The sequence below is a fragment of the Gobius niger genome (assembly GCF_951799975.1).
Source record: "Gobius niger genome assembly, chromosome: 3".
NCBI lineage: Eukaryota > Metazoa > Chordata > Actinopteri > Gobiiformes > Gobiidae > Gobius > Gobius niger.
In genome coordinates this window covers 26,059,472-26,079,098 of record NC_136854.1, presented here as the reverse complement: position 1 = coordinate 26,079,098, position 19,627 = coordinate 26,059,472, and the positions used below count along the sequence as shown (strand labels likewise).

Below are 19,627 nucleotides of genomic sequence, written 5' to 3'. Positions count from 1 at the left end.
CAGTATGTCCGTGCTTTCCCTCTGGTACCTGTGATAAACTTGGCCATTTAAAATGATCATCCCTGTCTAAAGCCCATATTGGTTGTGATCACCAACAATGAAAGAAGGAGTGCACATTTTTAACTGCTAGTCGTGGCCGAACTCATTCATAACTTCCCTAATATAGCACTTCTTCTCAGGGTTGAGTTTGTAAGCACCTTAAGCACAACTTTCAAGGTGGAATGCTGTCATAGTAATTCAAAGAACAACAATTTACTGCTAGTTTACAATAAAAATAAAAATAAATCACAAATGTGTGCTTTTACAATAAACTAAAAAATCTGTCTGGGTTCTCGTCAGAATGGATGCTGTCTAACGGTGGCTAACAGGGTTCTCATGGACAACGTCATACTTGACCTCATATTTAACTCGACTGTATAGTCAATCATCAAGCCTGCTTTGAGTTGTCTGCAGCAGTGGCAGTGACTAAAATGTGTGTTGTGAAATGGAGTGAGCGCACGGAGGAATCACAGAATGAGAGAGAAAGACAATGACATTGAGTGCAATACAAGAAGGCCATTCCTCAGTTAATTACTGAGTTAATGACACAGTATGCTCCAGTGGACATGCACACTATCAGGACACACACATAAGGAAGAATGTCTGGCTAGGCACTCACGCAGCGTGACAGGCTGCTACGCAAAGAGCTTGACAGCACGATATCGGCTAACAGTGGCACACACACAAATACACACACATACAGGAGACAAAGCAGCAGTGACAGCAAACCTCATCAGGCTGCCTTTAATGAAGTCACTTGTCCCAAACAGAAGAGTGGAGAAATGGGGGGACGAGAGAGGAGGGGAGGAGGAGGACAAGGTCGCAGGGATTGATGACGCTCATTAGCCTAATAAGGTACTTTAATGAAGCGCACCCAACACTAGGCAGTGCCACTGAGTCCCAGCTCAAACTTCAGTACTTTGGTAAGTTTGAGTGGCTCCACCAAGTCATCGTGCAAAGGGAGTTTTTGTATCTTTGTTTGTATTGCAAATCGGATCATGCAAATCAAAGAACATAATCTTCGTTCAAACTTTATTTCTTAAGAACCTATAATTACGATGTTATGGTGCGTTTGAAAGTTGATACATTTTCAAAACAAAATTCGAATAGACTAAAAACTTCCCAAAGTCTTATCCAAATAATCCTCTGTAAATCTAGGCTCAAGTTAGCGCTGGACCTAATTCCTGTCTGTCTGCAAACAACAAAGTCTTTCAAAATCCAGCTTGAAAAGGTCATAACCCAGTGTACAGGTTGCGCCGGTCCAAAGCCTGAATCCGTAGAGAGCGTGCTGGTGTTATCAAAGTCAAAATAAAGAGTAGTAAAACCTTAAAGTAAATATAGCCAACGATCAGTGCACCCACCTCACCATCCGAGGACTGCAGCAGTAGGTCTTTTCTGCAGGACGCTGTGAAGTCCCCGACACCAGCGTTGATCTCCACTCCTCTGGGGGCCTCCAGGGTCAGGGTCCTGGTCGGCGATTCCAGTCTTGAAAAAACATAAAAAACAGGTTTCTACAGTGAGTTCTCAGCCTTGTGTTCAAGCCTACACTGGCCTATTACTACAGGATCAATAGAGACCTGAACATGAACCAGATCTGCAAGAAGCTGCGATGAATTAACGGTTCTACAAAGGTTGGACCAATGAGGTGTAGAAAAATGTGCACCCGTAAGAAGACGTGGACCGAGAGCTGAAGATGTGGTACTTATTAAAGCAGCACAAAGTAACTCATGCCCCTAGAGGCCATAAGTGCCACTGCAGGTGTTGTAGCATGTTACGGTATTTTACTCATTAATTGTCCGTGAGAGTAAACACTACGCTGACAGAAAAGACAAAGGGATAGAGGGATATTGTACATCAAATTATACAATGGAGATCATTTTTTTTCACTCAAACTTGGCTGTAAACACTGTTTAAGTAGCGCTAGCCCGCAGTTAGCTTTGCCCGTTAGCCTGTTAGCTTCTTCTTCGTGATTCCATTAGTGTCTATTGGTGCCTCTGAGGCGGTGCAGGAAAGCTGCAAGAGTGGTTTTCTGGCCAGAGACACCGGGGGAGATGAAATCCTCTCATTAACACTTGTGTTACCCCCAGAGAGACTACAGAAAGGATTTATTAAGGTAAACAAGTTACTTAGTACTGCTTTAAGGGAAGAAATATGGTCTTTTTGCTTCACAATAATGGCAGCATGCTTGTGGACTACATCATAATTGCAAGTCAACTTAGAAGATTTATCCAACCAAAAAAAGTGCATGGACCATTTACAATTTGTCCTAGTTTGAAAACATTAAGTTGTATTCTAAGTTCAGCCTATGCCCATTTTCTGTGAATATGAGCTTGCGAACAAAACAGACCCAACTCGCTTCAAAACCCACGACCCCGAAATGAGTGAAAAAGTTACGCCTTTTAAGTTCTCTGCCCTGGATCGTGCTATAAACCTGGCTCAGTGTCACTCTCTTTGGAGCGCACAGTAAAGGATCACTAACTCAGACCTTTGAAAAGCAGCATGAGGAGGAGATTTAACTGTGTTTGGGAGTTCGATAAGCACACCGCTTTGCTCAAGGGCATGCTGGCACTTCAAATTAAATACGTTTTTTGAAAGTGTACCTGATCTAAACAGCAACAACAAAGCTGGACTGGCGCGCTTTCCCAAACACTTCGGTTAATGAAGGTCTGCAGTTTCGTTTCTACCAATTCCCTATGAGATTGAACGTTTGTATGATTTTTTAATTTATAACAAACGGCATATTTATTTGCTTTGCTTTGGTTTGTTCAAATAACCTCAAACACGTACACACAGCTGTAGGCCCTTTATCTGCAGTGAGCCTGCCTTAGTAATGTCCTTTGTATTTGGGAGTCCTGAGATGATGAAAATGTAACCAATGGCTCCAAGGCACGAAACAAGAGAGAACAATTTAACTGGTGCGAGTTTGAATCTGCACAAGCAAACATTAGTTGACAGAGAAACCTCCCTTGGCTCGAGTTTTTTCATGTTTGGTTGCTCCCAAGTAATGAACACACACTTTAGAAGATGTCTGCACACCAGCGTCGCTCCACTTCTGCCACCACAGTTTTCAAGGTGTTTACGCTTTATTAGCAGTTTTTTCCCCCCATTTGCCGTTGAAGCCGTTCACCTTGAAGAGGCACTTTAGGTTTTTTTTTTTTTTTTGCCTTGCGCACACTGTTGGGCAAAGCAAAAAGCATCAAGTAATTGACTAGAGTAATTTAATTCATGCAGTTAAACAGGATAGGAGATGTTTCCGGTAAAAAAAAAAAAAAAAAAGGCCAAGAGACGAGCACCTCGAAATGCCAGGTTAATGTCACTTCATTTAATTGTTTGTTTGTTTGTTTAGTTGGGACGGTGCATGTTAACTTCTAACCCCCCACCTGAACCGAGTGCATTTTCTCAAGTTCAGCTTTACCCAAATCTGAAAGTTTCTTGACTGGAGAGCAACAGTGTAACGCCTCATTTGAAAGCTGAGACCTACAAAAGTGATCCTAACTTTTTTGTCACGTTGTCGCCGTGTTTTTGTCACATCTTTGAGGCGTTTTTGTCGTGATTTCGCCATGTTTTTCTGTCACTTTTTTATGCTTTTGTGTCACGTTTTGTTGCTTTTTGCATTGCTTTTTTTGTTGTGTTTGCGCCACGTTTTGGTCCCGTTTTTGTTGTTACTTTTTTGTCCCGTTTTGTTGCGTTTTCATCCTCGTTTTTCATTACTATTTTTGAGGTTAATGAAGAGTCGTGCATGTAAACGTGGGCTAATTTCCACGTGTCATCAACTCAACCTGATCTATTGTACATGTTTTAGTGGTAGGGGAAACCGGAGCGCCTGGATGAAAATCTTAGCCTGGGAACGCCCATGCTGCTGGGTGCGCTCGAATCATTTAGAACTTCAAATTTTCGCATGGATTTGGGGACCAATCACAGAACGAGGGGGGACGGCAAGACGATGACGCACTATTCGACATACATAAGCAAGTAGTTTATTTACGGATCCAACATGACAGCAGGAGATGCGATGCCATCTTTCGATCAAGCTTAAGACCGTGTTCTAAATAGTTTAGGTCGAAAGTTTACAGCGGGTACGTCATACGTCATCGGATACAATTGATATGATTGGCTGACACAAATGATAGACATTCGTAGCGCCCAATAAACAGCTATGGACAATCGTAAACCACACCTCTACGACGGGAAAATGAATTGGTGGTCCCCAGACTAAATATCTCCACACAGAAAGGTCTGGCCTGGGGATTGAACCCGGGACCTTCTAGCTGTGAAGCACGAGCGCTAACTATGATTACCATCAAATCACTTATTTGCACGACTAAGTTTAATCTCTTAACCCCTGACTGAACCGAGCATTTTCTCTATCACTGCTGTAGGTCTTATCTATCAAATGAGGCGTTACACGGTTGCTCTCCGGTCGAGTTTGGGTAAAGCCGAACTGGAGCTCGGTTAAGGCAGGGGATCAGAGGTTAATGAAAACAGTTGTACAACACGAAGGCCGAACCTACCATTGTGTATAATTTGTCGATACAACTTTAATGACCGAACTTTGTGAGGGTTGGGACTATTGACTTGATGAGTTGTTTCTGATTTGTTTTTGTCTTTTTCCTATGTTTGCAATCATTTCTCCCTTGAGAGAGTTTGAGTGCTTTTTCCTCCTTTAGCTTAGTGGCCTCGGAGCAGCCGGCTGGCAGTGAAGGAGTCACAAGGTGGATTAGAGGTGAGAGCAGGTCTGACGCTGTGCACCGCTGAGCATCCAAGTCATATAATAAGAGCTGGAAGCAGACACTTCACATTGGTCTGACTTATCGATCGAGTGAGGGAGCGCCGCAGCAGTCAGGGGTTAAGAAGCAGGACGCACGCTCAACTACACACTGACAAACAATTAAAACTAACGTAAAATATGCTGTTGTTCACTGCATGTTTAGGGAGACATAAAAGTGGGAGATTACTGGTCTACGCTGCAGTAATGTGGAGATGTTCAGGTTTGACAGCCAAAGCAATTACAGTGACGTGGCTTGGGGGCTCCGAGCGGTGTTGATGGGCAGCTGCGCACATACAGACTGACCATCTATCACATCGCGTCTCTCTCCACCGCTATGTCAACTGTTTGCCTTCACCAGCGTTTAAACTCAGCCATCTATTTCCCTGCACAAACCTCCCCGCTATTACTCCTTCACCTCGGCTTTAGGCCAGCGCTTTCAAAATTGCATGCAAATGCTGAGGACACACGTCAAAGAGGGGCCGCTCAACTTCCTCATGTTGTACAGTTATCTGGAAGCGGACCTCGCTGCCTATAATGGTGCAACATTAGGAGCGTCAAGACCTTCTACTGCTGGACAGGCAGGCGAGAGAAAAGTAGGTTTTTTCTACAGAAGCTTCGGCAGTAATCTTTAGAGTGTAGTTCCAAGCGTAGCCATATTTGAAGGTTTTCAGGAAAATAGAAAGAAACACTTCGGAATCTCCATGAGAGATGACTCAGAAGGTGTTTTTGTCGGGTTGTAAGAGGCCGTCTTCTGATTGCCTCCGTGGTGTGTGGAGAGTAGAAAAATACATAACAGAGATTTCTAGGAAGTGAATCATTCTCCAGTAATTATTATGGCTGTACTTTGCTATGGATTCATCTCTTAACTGTAACTGAGCACACACAAAAAATTGACAACAGAGTGACAAAAACGCATCAAAAAAGCAAAGGAAAATAGCGATGAAAAAGCAACAAAAACACAACAAAACAACAAAACAACAAGAAAGCAACAAAATAGAGACCGAAAAAAAGCAGTGAAAAAGGCCCACCGAAAACACAACAAAAAGCGACAAATAAGAGACGAAAACACGACAACTTGCTTAGAAATGCTTTAATGGGATGATTGGGGGTCTTTCATATCAGAAAACCACAATTGCAGCTTTGCCTGTCCCGGGTCGGAGGCACAATACACATTAATGGAATCACGAAGAAGAAGCTAACAGGCTAACGGGGAAAGGGCTAGCGCCACTTAAACAGTATTTACAGCCAAGTTTAAGTGAAAAAAAAAAGTGCAATATCCCTCTTTCCCTCTGTCTTTTCTGTCTGTGTAGTATTTTCTCTCATGGACAATAAATAAGCAAAAAAACGCAACATGCTACGACACCTGCAGTGGTGCTTATGGCCTCTAGGGGCATGGGTTACTTAGTACTGCTTTAACACTTGAATTTCCCCCAGAGGGACTATGAAAAGGATTTATAAAAGGTAAACAAGTGACTTAGTTCTTCTTTAAGGCGGGCTTTGTGTACATTTAATAATCAACAGATCCCATTCCAACCAACAACAAGAACAGTGTGACCTACAGTTCTGCTCTCAGCCAAAGTCCTCAATGCATTTCGAGCCATGAACAGGATGGATCTGAGACTTATTAAAATAGCTAAACAGCTAAAATATAAGGTTTGAGGATTCACACAAGTTTAAGCATGATTTACCTTGGATGTAATTTATGTTTTCAAAGACAGTGTCGAGGCTTGTGATAATACAGGGTAGCTCACTGCTCGCCCGAGAGTAATGGTGTTTTTAATTTATGATTTATGCACAGTGTTCGCACAGTATTCGCTCTCAGTATTCGGAGGACGACAGCCCAGTTGAAGCTGTGAATCACTGAGGACACCGACAGGTAGGTGTGAAACTGTTGCTGTGAATAGATGTTTTTCGAAGTTTGTGTTTTGAGCTGAAATTATTCATGGGCTGCAATGTGCATGATGAGAAAAATGTATTAGAGCAATAACTTTGGCACCACTGCATTACGGCCAGGTGCTAAAGCTTCTAAGAGTCTATCGCGTATATACAGTTTTTGTGTGCGGATCTTTGGAGACAGGATAGGAAGTGTAAAATATTAATTGGCAAGTATGAAATAGTCATGATGATAGTCTGAAGAAAACTTTCACACTGACCTTGATGTCTGAAAAGCATGAGTAATACTGGACACACAGTTTCCTGTTGGTAACTAATAGCAGTCCTACATAGCCCCTCATTGAGAGCCACATAACATTTCTGGTCAGGCACTGGTGTTTATATGCAGCTGATAGTGGAGTCTGCAGCGGGCCTTATCTCTCCTATTCATTATTACAGAAAACTGCCTCCCTTCCCGTCAGCCTCAAATTCTTACATTAATTCTCTCTTTCTTCTCCCTCCCTCCCCCAGAACACCCCCCAAACTCATAGATCTGTTTTGACCTTCAGTTGCGACAAGGCCATTTTATACAGCGTCCATATTTGTCCAACCTGACAAGATAAGGAGGATAGAAGTACATCAGTGCAAAATGGGTTTATCTTAATTCATTTTTTCAGGGAAAAACAGAGAAAGATTAGGAGGACAAATAGGCAAAGGGAAGTACCAGACAAAGGCAGATTATTTCAAGACTTAAATAAATGTAATAGCAGCTTGGAAAGACTCTTCAAGAATTAACAAAAGGGGCTGATTTGCTCCAATTTTTGTAAGCAAAGAGGAATATTTCAAACCTCGGCTGGGGCACGCGCAAACCAAGTGGTTGCCGTGTACTGGCCAAATTGCACAACAAAGTGCCACATTGTCTGTACTGCGCAGTAGAGACAATGTACAGACAATGTGGTATACTGTCTGCAGACGGTACACCACAGAGGGGTTGGGGGTAGAATCACTGAAGCCCAATCTTACCAAGAACACCAAATCTAAATGTTAAAGTGTCAGACGATTTTGAATATATTATGGGGAACAGATCACCCAACATGACCAAACTATACTATGGTGGTTACTACGAATTCAGCTTCTACGATCTCAAACTTATAGGACCTGAACCTCCTGATAAGTGGTGGTTTGTGAGTTGCTTCACCTAAAAATAAATTTTTACAAAACAATGTAAGACTCAAAGCATAATGAACACTTAAATGACTTTCAGTGAGTCTTGATAATGTGTTGTAATTGTAAGTCTCATTAAAAGCCAGCCCTAAAGCCAAAATTAGGTTAATCCTCCAGCCAGGTGATTCTGAACGTTAGCCTGTCTCGACATTGATCCCTGGGCGCCATGTGGCTGGCCATTGTTTCTTACGGTTACCCCAGCGGCATTGAAGGATAGGTTAAATACATGTCCTGTTGGCTCTAATGTTTAGAAGGTATAACTGTTGTACTCACAGTGTCAATGGTTAACATGTATAGGTTCAAAAGAGAAAGTTGTGAGATGTCTGAACATCCTCACACAATTCGAGATCATGATACAAAATACCATCATCTGCAATTGTTCAGCAACATATAATCCTGTTTTTTTTGTTTTTTTTAAACTTCTTTTTAAGGGATAATACCCGACGAGGTGTCCATTATCAGAGCTAACTGGATGCCACAGAGGCGTTATCCCTTACATATATGTATATGAGAGGAGACCTTGAGTGCTTGGAAAGGCACCAAACAAATAAAATGTATTATTACACTGTAACTTTGATCCATCTTTTAGGTATTTTCCTCAAGTGTGACATGTTTCCGTTGTCAACATTTTCAAATGACTGACTTTAAGTGTGATTGATGTTTCCCAAAAGTCTTAGCTGACATTCAAGCTGCCCTTTTCTCTTCTTCAGAGCCACACGGCCACACTGCATTATCGTCATACTGCCATTTTAGGACGCCAACTTTAACCTTTTATCATCATTTGCTTCAATGGTCCTTTTTTTTCTACTAATAAATAAATAAAAAAATTAACGTCAACAAGTTTGCATTAACTTTGGGACCAGGAAAATAGACATCCTGGCTTTGACATCCCTGATGTAAAATACAGATACTGAATACAGAAAGATGGCATTTTTCAAGCGTCAAGCGTTAGTGTGTGGATCACAAAAACCTGCAGGAGAAATGCCTTGGGCTGTTGTAAAAAGTTGTAAAAATCCCTCTGAGTTACTGAGGTAGGACAGGACAGAGTCAAGGTACATTAGAGATCTATCTTTGTGGAAAATGTGGATGTGGAAGAGGTTGATATTTTACAACACGTTTAGGTCATTCAAGGAAAACTTCGAGCTGAGTGAATTCTTTAGAGTTGTGTGCAATGACTATACAAGTAATAGCGATGCGCAAAAAGTTTGGACATGTTTTTCAGAAAGAACAAAGCAAAAAAAAATGTTCTCTTTTATTTTTTGGGCTTCTCCTTTTCTGCGGGGTTGGCAGTTATAGTGTGGCTATGATTGTTAGAAAACTTGTTGTCCACTGCAGAAGAAGAACACGTCCAGTTGCTTCCATCTCTCTGTGGGATGTCTTTTACTAAAATCAACCAACCGGGTCCAACACAGATAAACTTCTTGCCATTAACTCCTCCTGTCTCACAGTTGCACATGTTGTTGTTGAGACACACCAAATAAGGGCAAGTATAGATCTGGTGAAATGTGTCTGTACTTAAGGGCTAGTGAAGTATTTACAGATTCTTTTGGCAAAAAAAAAGAAAAGAAAATTAAATCTGTATCATTTTCAGAGTCGTGTTTTTCCCCTTTGGCGCCCTAGTGAAATGTAGTCAAAGGAAAAGACTGATGGCTCAATAAGCAGCCAGAAAAAACCCCAAGTCTGATTATTTGGGTGCTCGGCTGATCACTTACTGCAGTCATTAATTAAAGACTAGCTTCACACTCCCTTTCCAACATTACCGGCCACAGCCATTAATTATTTCATTTTTATTGTCACATTGTGTCAACATGGAAACTCGAAAAAACAAATCTTTAAATAGGAAGATTAGTGATAGAATAGGCCACTATATTTTACATACTGAGAAATGTTCTTACCTTAGCTTAGACGAGTTGATGCGTACCTGTCTGGTCTTTGTGCGTGCGCTCAGTCACGCACATGTTGTTAGCATTTAGCCTCTCCCAGCAAAACCATAGCTCCAAACTGGGGTGACGCTACCAAGCTACCAGGCTCTTCCACGTTTCCCCTACTTAAATACGGTTACATGAGCCTTTACATGATCCAAATATAGTTACACAAAATTAAAAATGTCAATTTTCTAAGCGGATAAAAAGGGTACTATATTGTGAGGCTTAATAACACCTGGAGTACTTTGACATTTGCACAGTAATATCGTCAAAATACTCCAGATGTTATCACGCCTCACAATGTAGTACCCCTTTTTATCCACTTAGAAAATTGACACGTTGGCTCACAGAACTGTATTTAAATAGGGAAAACGTGGAACAGCTTGGTAGCTTCTAACGTCACCCGAGTTTGGAGCTATACCTTTCCTGGGAGAGGCTAAATGCTAGTAACATTTGCGTGACTGAGCGCACGCACAAAGACCAGACAGTTACGCATCAACTCGTCTAAGCTCAGGTCACGACATATCTCAGTATGGAAAAACGGTGGCCTATTCCTTTAAGTTCTTGATAAAGACTAATGAGTACTGCTTTTTATTGACATTGGGAAATTTGAAGTCTTTAGGTCCTACTGACGTGGAGATAGTGTCGCCACAATGAGAGGAAAATGTGTTTTGAGAAAAAGGCCCTTTAAATGATGATTTCCAATACATCTATGGGCAAACATTGAATCAGCGCAATATATAAACATATTATTGTGAAGATTAGGTATATTTTTTGGCAGCTTTTGCTATCATCAAAGAAAATAGTAGTACAGATGTATAAACCTTTCTTCAAATAATGTCAAAAAAGGATCAGCCATGGACAGCAAAACAATTGTTTGTGTTGAAAAAAATATCGAAATGTTTTCCACAAATGGTAAATGTTTTTTATAGCGCTTTTATCCTTTACAGCAACTCTTTCAACTGTAATAGGATTGACACCCAATGATTTGCTGTGAGCCGAGTCCAAGGCTGGGACTGTTTAGGTTGAAAATGTTGGTCTTTGATATCAGCGCGCCTTGTCTGTATAATTAGAAAGTCAAAAGTTTGGTTAAGTGGTATTGCCACTTTGCTTTGCTTCCTTTATCAAATTCAACAGCATAGTTTTGCATATCTTTCAGAAGGGGAAAAAAACCACACACATCGAAATCCATTTTAACGACTACATTTAGCTTGTGCGCAGTTCACGTCTCCCCTAATGCCACATCGCGTTTCTAATGATGTGATAAGAGCCATATGCTGAGTGTGTAAAAGCCCAGATCTATTTCCGTGTGTGTGCTTATATGAAGAGCGATGCATGCGCAGTTATTTATTTGATCCTAACTTTAAAGCGCATTCTTGTCGGGCGTCGTCGGCTTGTGCTGTGATCAATCATGTTGGCAGACTGGAGACTCAGCGTGTCACTCCAAAGACATCATCTTTAGGAGCTGGAGGCTGATGCTGCGGCTGTATTATCTACATCAGGAGCTATTGTACAGCCCAGGCGCCTGTTCAATATGCCTTGTAAATGGTGCAATCTTGTATTTTTCTAAAGATGGGATAAAACTTTAATGACTCCCGTGGGGAATTTGAGTATGAGTAGCAGCGGCGTATAGAGAAAGCAGAAGATAGGAGCAGAACAAATACAGCAGCGCGGATGATAAGGCACCAGGATTACCAGCAACAGATAAGAAAGAACATTTACAGGTTATGTAGGCGTCTGTAACTGAGGGGTTAGCTGTGTTTAATTTATGGAGACAGCTGAGAAAGATATTTTTAAAATGAGTCATATACAAGCATTTTAGATATTCTTTTAACAGCTAACGTTTACACTTGCTCCTCAAACGTGCCAAATTTTTACACAGTCTACGACCCCTTGAAGTCGTGATGAAAAAGACAGGGCCCTTCTAAATGCATAATTAGCACTGAAGCTAATTAAACGTGCAGGAGTGCTACTTGGTGCTCTTCGGTGCAGGGATCAGCTAAATGCAAAACTGGAAAGCTTTCCCTGACGAATGCCTACAAGGCCCAAAATGCGTAGGAAATGTTTAATCAAAGGGCCATGCTACAATAAAGCATTCATTCATTCATCTTCTTTGAGTGCCTCAGTTTTGTATTTTTGTTTTCATAATTTGTGCTTTTTCAACCTCAGATTTTGTGCAAAATTGCCCTTGTTTCACACAGTCATTGGGCCCCATGGGCAAAACATCTGCTCAGGCCTTTTAGCGTTTACGAAAAACACAAATCTCAACTGTCCCTGCCTTTCGCTCCACTTTAGTACGCGCTATTCATTTTGCACATACACAAGCAAAAGTAGAATAGAATACATTTAATTGACTGGACTAGATAAGCCATTATCATGATTCCACACTTAATTTGGACTCAACAGCATAGTCATTATAGGCAACAATTGAAGAATACATCACTCTGTTAAAAAAATCAATGCAGCAAACAGCGGAAGACGTCAGAATCCCAGTTTAAAGATACAGGGCCCGATCTTGTGTCTCAAAGCTCTGGTAAAGGACCCGAGCTTGGAGAAAAAAAGAGAGACCGCCCGCGGTGGGCGAGGAAGATTTTTTTTTATAATTCAGTATATATGTGGATTGTGGATGTTCTTTTTTCAGATTCATAATATTTCTATCTTGATGAAAGGAAAAAACAACAACAAAAAACAACAATATATACACACATATATATATACATACATATATAGTATATATAGAAGCTATCGCTGTTTAGTGCAAATAGCTCTGTTTTTTATGTTTCTATATGGCAGAGATAATGATAAAAGCGTCTGTTTGTGCCTGGTTCATTGGCTGGACTCCCACTGAGCCACTATCAGTTGTTCTCACAGTTTCCCTCATGTGCCATACCTCCTGCCTGGATCCTGGCTGCGCTCCTGCTTTGTCATTCTCCAAAGATATCACAATCCCGAAGCAGAAAATATGAAAGATACATATTTACATCTGTGCACGGTAAGCCCTCGCACACAGTTTACTAAAAGTATTGTGATTTTATTTACTTGTTTATGTATCTTTTTTTTGCTCAGCCCAGTAGTTTCATGTTTATCAGATAGGACAGCAGTCTCTCAGGGTTGCACAGATTGTGTGTCATGGGATTTTTTTTCTTCGAGGTTGCCACTGTACATCACTCACATGGTCTTGCCACATGCAGCATTCACTGCCCTTCTGTTCACAACAGGGGTAAGTCATGTTGGTGAAGCATCCTCGATGGACTTTATTTGAGTGTGTTAGAAATGCTTGTATCAGAACATCTAAAAAGAAGAGGGCAAAAATATTTATTCAAATTGGATACATTGGCTATTTCCCCTCTCGCCTGCTCATAGTACGATATGTGTCTATGTATACAATAATTGAAATGATCGATTTGCGGTGATGTTTCTTGTAATTGTAATCGCACATTATTAATCAGCAGTAGCGTTTTCAAACAAATGACAACACACAACTGTCACACCCACGTAGACACACACAGACATACAGAAGTGGCAAACAGCTGAGTGTTCAGAGCTGAACAAGAAACAGATGCATGGCAATATGGTGAGAATATTGGATACTTTCCCTGAAGATGCTCTTCTCATATCTGATGACAAATATGGTCAGCCGGCACAACCAACAAAGACAAACAACAGTAAACACAGTCAACATCTGTAAAACACTCTTTTGTTCTTTCTGCAATAATTATTTTGTCCTTTTTACAAACACAACGGTTATGAAAGAATTGCTATCGTTACAGTCAGTGTTTGGCAGACCAAATATTTAGAAGTTCCCTGGATGCTTCTCTGGTCCGGGCAGACGTCTTAAAAGCCTCTTAGTTCCAAGGACATTTTTGGTGTTTTTTTTGTTGACTGGTTTTCATTTTGTTAAGTTGCTTATGACGCACCTGCTTTACCGTCTGTGCCAGTACTTTTCAAACCTTATTTATACTTTAGTAGGGTCATATGACTGAAATAAATATGATGGATGAAGAAAAAAGAAAAGTAAAACAATAAAAGTGATGATTTGTTAATGACGCCGGTTTTCCGTGGCACGATTAGTTTGGTGCCTGTTGTGGTAACTGCGTGTCCTTGCTGGAAAGACTCAGTTTATGCTGATCTGTGAAAGTTCGGGTGCCCTCCTCGGTAAAACAGTGTTGTGATCCAGTATGGATTGTTCCCATAAGAACGATGGGAAGTTTTTTTTCCTCTGGCTTGGTCGAGCTTGCTCTCTTTGTTCTCAGTGATTTCTCTGTGTTTGATCAATAGGACATCGAGCACGAGAGGTCAGAGCTGGTTGTCCTCAAACTAACTAAAAATTTCAGCCTTTCGGTAAACCCTTCTTTTAACTCAAAGTTAAATGCCATTTGTTGGAGAAATCGATAGTGACTTTTTGAAAAGATAAACTTGTTGGTTAAACTGTTGAATCTTTTTTCTTTTCAGCTTTTTAGCAGCTGTAAATAAAAGGGTGAAAAAAAGGCTTTCTTTGTAATCACTGGTTTAGTTCTAAACAAAAAAACAATCATTCTGAATTCACAAAGGACAAAACAGAGAAAGAAAAAGTTTCAGCTTGCTGCTCGAACTAATCTAATTATCCTTTTCTGTGTTGCTTAAATAAACTTGTGCCGAATGATTTCTTAAAGGCCAAACCTGCGCTCAATCTGGCTATGGAGTCAAGTTTAAACTTTGATATCGTTGAGTTTTCCCAAAGGCGCACTCCGAAGACGCCACAGCGGATTCTAAATTTTAATTATTTCCAATTACTTTGACACAAACCCCGACTTTTTTTAATCAAAAAACAGCTGGGGGCAGGCTGCATGGCTGTTCTTGAGCTAATGAGGTAACGTTCATATACCATCCCGCACCGGGGCGTCGCCACAGTCGCCCAAAGGATAATCAACTTTGCCCTATTGTACCTTTGAAACTTTAGAGGGAAGTGGCCCTGATTCAGATCACTTTGTAGTTTTTTTTTTCTTTTTGCCCAAGGTGTTGAGAGATTATAACCTCAATTAAAACAAAAAAGGGGGGAAAAAAACCCCGACCAGATAATCTCTAAGGCCCATGGCTCCAGGTCATCTACGTGAACATAATGAGGACACCTTTTCTGTGCAATTTGTCAGTATCCACAAACGCAGTACAAATGTGTTAAGAATACATGATAATTAAAATGATTCCTGACCCCACTTCTGACCAGAGAGAGCATTAATTTCTGATGGATGTGCAGTTAAAGGGAAGGAGAAAATGGAAACCACCGGGTGAATAATTCAGGCCGTCTTTACTTCAAGGACTCGTAAAATTTTACAGTGCATAATTGGATGGAATTGGACGCAGCCCGAGGTTCCACCACCATTAAGTATTATTAGTGCTGCTGTCATTTTGAGAGCTTTCACAAAATATTTTAGATTCATTTATTCCCACAAAGCAAATGTCAATGTTTAGGGCTGTATAAATAAACCTCTTTGCAGATAGAGGGGAATTATCACCAGGCTTCATGGTGTTGAGAAAACAAACACACTTCATAGTTTATAAAGGCTTTGTCACTCATCTTCAAAAGAGAAGACGTTTTTTTTCTAAATATTAGTGATTGCAAGAAATAAACTGAAAAACAAAACTCTATTTTCTGTGTGGTGGTTCTCAACTTTTAATGGCAATACTATCTAAATAATAACTGTAAATACTGTAAAACATGTTTAAATAAGGTCTACAAGAGTCCTTAACAATAACTAAGACAGAAGGCTGACCCAATGGACCCAATGAATTTTACTTCATTTGTTTAAAACTAAGTGCTAAGTAACTTGTCTACCTTAATAAATCCTTTTCGTAGTCCCTCTGGGGGTAAAACAAGTGTAATGGGAGGATTGGGGGGGTCATTCATCTCCCCCTGGTGTCTCTGACCAGAAAACCACAATTGCAGCGTTGCCTGTTTCCGGGTTGGAGGCCCAAATACACACTAATGGAATCAGGAAGAAGAAGCTAACAAGCTAATGGGCAACGCTAACTGCAGGATAGCGCCACTTAAACAGTATTTACAACCAAGTTTGAGTGAAAAAAATAATCTCCATTGTGTAATTGGATCAATTGGATGTACAATATCCCTCTCTCCCTTTGTCTTTTCTGTCAGCGTAGTATTTACTCTCACGGACAATTAATAAGTAAAAAAAAGTAACATGCTACACCACCTGCAGTGGCGCTTATGGCCTCTTGGGGCATGAGTTACTTAGAAATTGTTTTTATGAGATCATTTCATTTATGCTTAAAGAATGCATTTATGTTTTTTGTTGTTTTGTTTTTCATTCAGACACAGCTTACATGGTTTTACTGCATAGATCTACAGTAGTTCTGTCCAATTGAGGTCTTCTCTAGCAACAATTCTGTCAACCGGCCTGCCATGTACCATCTTAAATAGTATCCGCCTTTTCATTTTACTCCACAATATGTGTTACACAAATGACCTTGGTTCTTGAATAAAATACTTTTCCCACGCCCTTCTTCTTGGTTCAGCTTTTACTGCAGTTCTCTTTAACTTTTTGGGGATAGACCTATAGGAAGACACATGGTAAAGAAAGTGTAAAGTGTTGATTCAAAGGGAAAGGACCACAAGCGCAAATCCTCTTTACTGGCGGGCTGCCCGCTCTTTGGGGAGCCTTCTCATGACCCCTAGACTTGGCGAGAGGAGCAGTGCAGCAGAGGGAGGGATCAGAGGGAGACAGTGTGGGAACAGGGGGAATTGACTGTCTCCATTGAGGAGTCAGACCTGAAGTAACCCAGTGTCCACAGCTGTCAGCAACAAACACTGCTTTAGTCTGTTCATTGTTGATGGATTTCGGTTGCAGAAAATACGAGGCCTCGCTTAAGTCAAGAAAACAATGATGCTGGGAAAGTATGAAACAAAGTCCAGCTTTAATGCTATATTGTTTTTAATCCACATTACAAAGCAACATAATTAATTGACAATTTCTTTATCTACAGATTAAGTTGAAATTGCTCATTTGCACAGTCTTTGGTATAAGGTTAGGGTTAAAGGTTAGCTGCGTGTTGTTGTACCGGTTTGTAGATACAGAGTTGAGTCTCCCGAACCTCATGGCACATCAGACACCAACATACAGTAAATGCAGCATGTTAAGTTTTACAGATGATAACAGGAAGGGAAGCGGGCAAAGCAGAACAACAAACCCAGGGATGGCAGCTTTAGGCTGCCTTTGGATCCAGTGCACTGCGAAACATCACATAATAGTTGTGTAAAAAAGTCTTGCCTAAAGCCCTCAGTCTCTTTGTACTTTGTGCTCCAACACGACAAAACAGTTTCACAATAACTGGACCAAAGCTGTGATCCTGCTACTGTGGCTTCCAGGTGTGACGTCAGGGGAAGGTGAGTGGGCGACTCCTCTATTTTTAACCCACGTGAATGGCTGCACGTAAGAGTTACCTTACACTGCCCCACTACTATCAAGTCACATGCCATTCCTACAACTCAACCATGTCTGACCGTAAATAAAATATGATCAGTTGTGACAAAAAGCATTTCTCTGAATGGCCGCAAGCTGCAACTTTTATTTTGGCTGGGCAGCTTCCAGATTAATAAAACGAATACTGAGGAGCCAAAATCGCTCCACAAAACAGTGTGCTCTATTAAAAGAACCGTACATTTGGTCCAATGGGTATGATCCATAATACAGATGCATAATTACATCTGCAGCTACAGCGGTGGAAACTAATGCTATTACAGAAGATTTAAACGTGTGTGTTGTCCAATCATTTTCCTTGTGGAGTTTCGCTGAGGCACAAGTCATTTTCCCTGCACACTATTAGAGCTAAATGGATGTACGAGGTTGTGAACATTCTATTACAGTCTATGTAATTTTATTATATCATAATAAGTACTCATGTAGCTATAATTAATTATAGAATAAGGGCCATGTACTTGTGAAATTATCCAGGCCTTAAGGAGAGTGAAAATGGGGTTATCTCCATGGCAATCTGCTCTCAGTTTGAACCAAGGGGTATAACATCATCGTCCTTAAGCACTTCCTCTAAAATAGTATCATTAATGCTTTCAGAAGTTTCATAGGTAGAAAGAGCATTCATCCCTGAACTAATAAGTTTGGAATCTTGCACATTTCAATGTTGAGTAACTGGACCTGTCACATACAGAGGCAGGCTTCTACTATAGTCAGCTCTTTGTTTTGTGTATTTTGTGCACTGAGACTACTCTTCTTCACTCTGTTGTAATGCGTTGCACCTTTAGTTGTTACTGCTTCAGCTCTACTTTGCGCCCATAATGAAACGCGCTTGTGTTGTGTTATCTGCTATTGTCTGTGAACTGTACCTGCGACTACTGTTATACATTTAGAATCTCAGCGTAACAAAAACATTGTGCTTCCTTAGAGCAACATCCCCACGATAACTTTGCCCAACTTCCTCCACTATTTCCATTCTGTCTCTGCTTGTTGTTGTTGGCTGCCAGCACGTTGTCAATGCTAACCTCTTTCTCTGCAGCTGTTTAGTCACTCACTGTCAGAGCACATAGTACTTTAAAAGATGCAGCCACAGCACTTTTCTGGTGGTGTGTCTTTGTGTCTGCCTCGCGGTCGCTCCTCATGCACTTGAAGGCAGCAAAGCAGTTTGAGGAAAGACAAAATACAAGCCAGAAGACACTGAGTGCGTGGCTTATAATAGTTATCTGAGGTTTTCAAAATGCGAGCAGAGCAAATGCATGCTCTAATGGAGCATTTTGTTTCTATGTCACAGGAGTAACAGCGCTTCAGGGAAATTGCACCCATTTTTTGACGACTTGGAGGCCTCTAGCATATGCTTGTATGTTTATAGTCGGTTTACTTTTATAGAAGACTTTTGGACAATTCATCATGGTGGCAAAAGATTGTAAGTATTAGGGGTGGGCCAAAATAAATCCCATAAGACAAGACACGAGAAGAGATTTTAAGTTGCAATAGTTTAGGAGCCATTGTATTCAATTGTATTGTATTGTTTTTAACAACATTAACTAATTAATAGGGATTGGAAAGGATAAGATTCATACAAAGACAATTCCTCTTATTCCCATTCTTCGTCAATTCTCTTTGAATCTAAGTAATTATAGTCTGCATGCATCTAAAGCATATATGTTAAGCCCTTGTTTACTCAATGCGATTACCCGAGTGGGCTTTTTTTTACAGTGACACAGTGACAGTTGCATACTTTATAAACCTAACCAAACCCTTCTCTAATAATTTGGATAACTGAAATACCATTTAAAGTAGCAATAAACCCATGATAAACACAGGCGACGAACTGTGAAATAAATTAACACCAAGCACAACTATTTTATTTACTGAACTTGGCTGAACTTGGCTTTTACACTTAATCCCACTCCTTTTCGAGTATGTACATCAGCATTTGCTTGAGTTATTTTGCTCTGATACTATGTAGACATTGTATTGCAATGATTCCTTGTTTTTGTGTTTTGTTTTGTCAAGATTTTGTCTGATGGCGCAGACTGGCGGCCTCATTTCCATGAGTCTACGCTTACCACTATTGAGTATGGAGTGAATCAGTGAAGAAATAATGTAATGTAAGCATCTTTGAGTGTCCAGAAAAGCACTATACAAAATCATTATTAAACAAAACTCTAAATATTGACTAAGTCACATGTGTCATATGATGAATGGGCTGTAATCACCAGGGTTGAGTCGACTTCAAGAGGCTCCAGCCATGTTACCAAGGTGTTACACCAGGTAAAATTTTATTGAATTGTATGCAGCCTGTTCCCCTCTTTCTTACATTCCGCTCAGTG

At 40.6% G+C, this 19,627-nt stretch overlaps 1 protein-coding gene across 2 annotated transcripts in view; it reads right to left on the bottom strand.

Annotated features, from left to right (window-relative positions):
- LOC306961240 (zeta-sarcoglycan-like) overlaps positions 1 to 19,627 on the bottom strand; it is a 285,411-nt gene that overhangs the window by 17,450 nt on the left and 248,334 nt on the right. For both annotated transcript variants that reach the window (XM_079553906.1, XM_079553907.1), the window contains exon 7: positions 1,401 to 1,524. In XM_079553906.1, the coding sequence (XP_079410032.1) occupies positions 1,401 to 1,524 (124 nt within the window). The remainder of the gene's footprint in view (positions 1 to 1,400; positions 1,525 to 19,627) is intronic.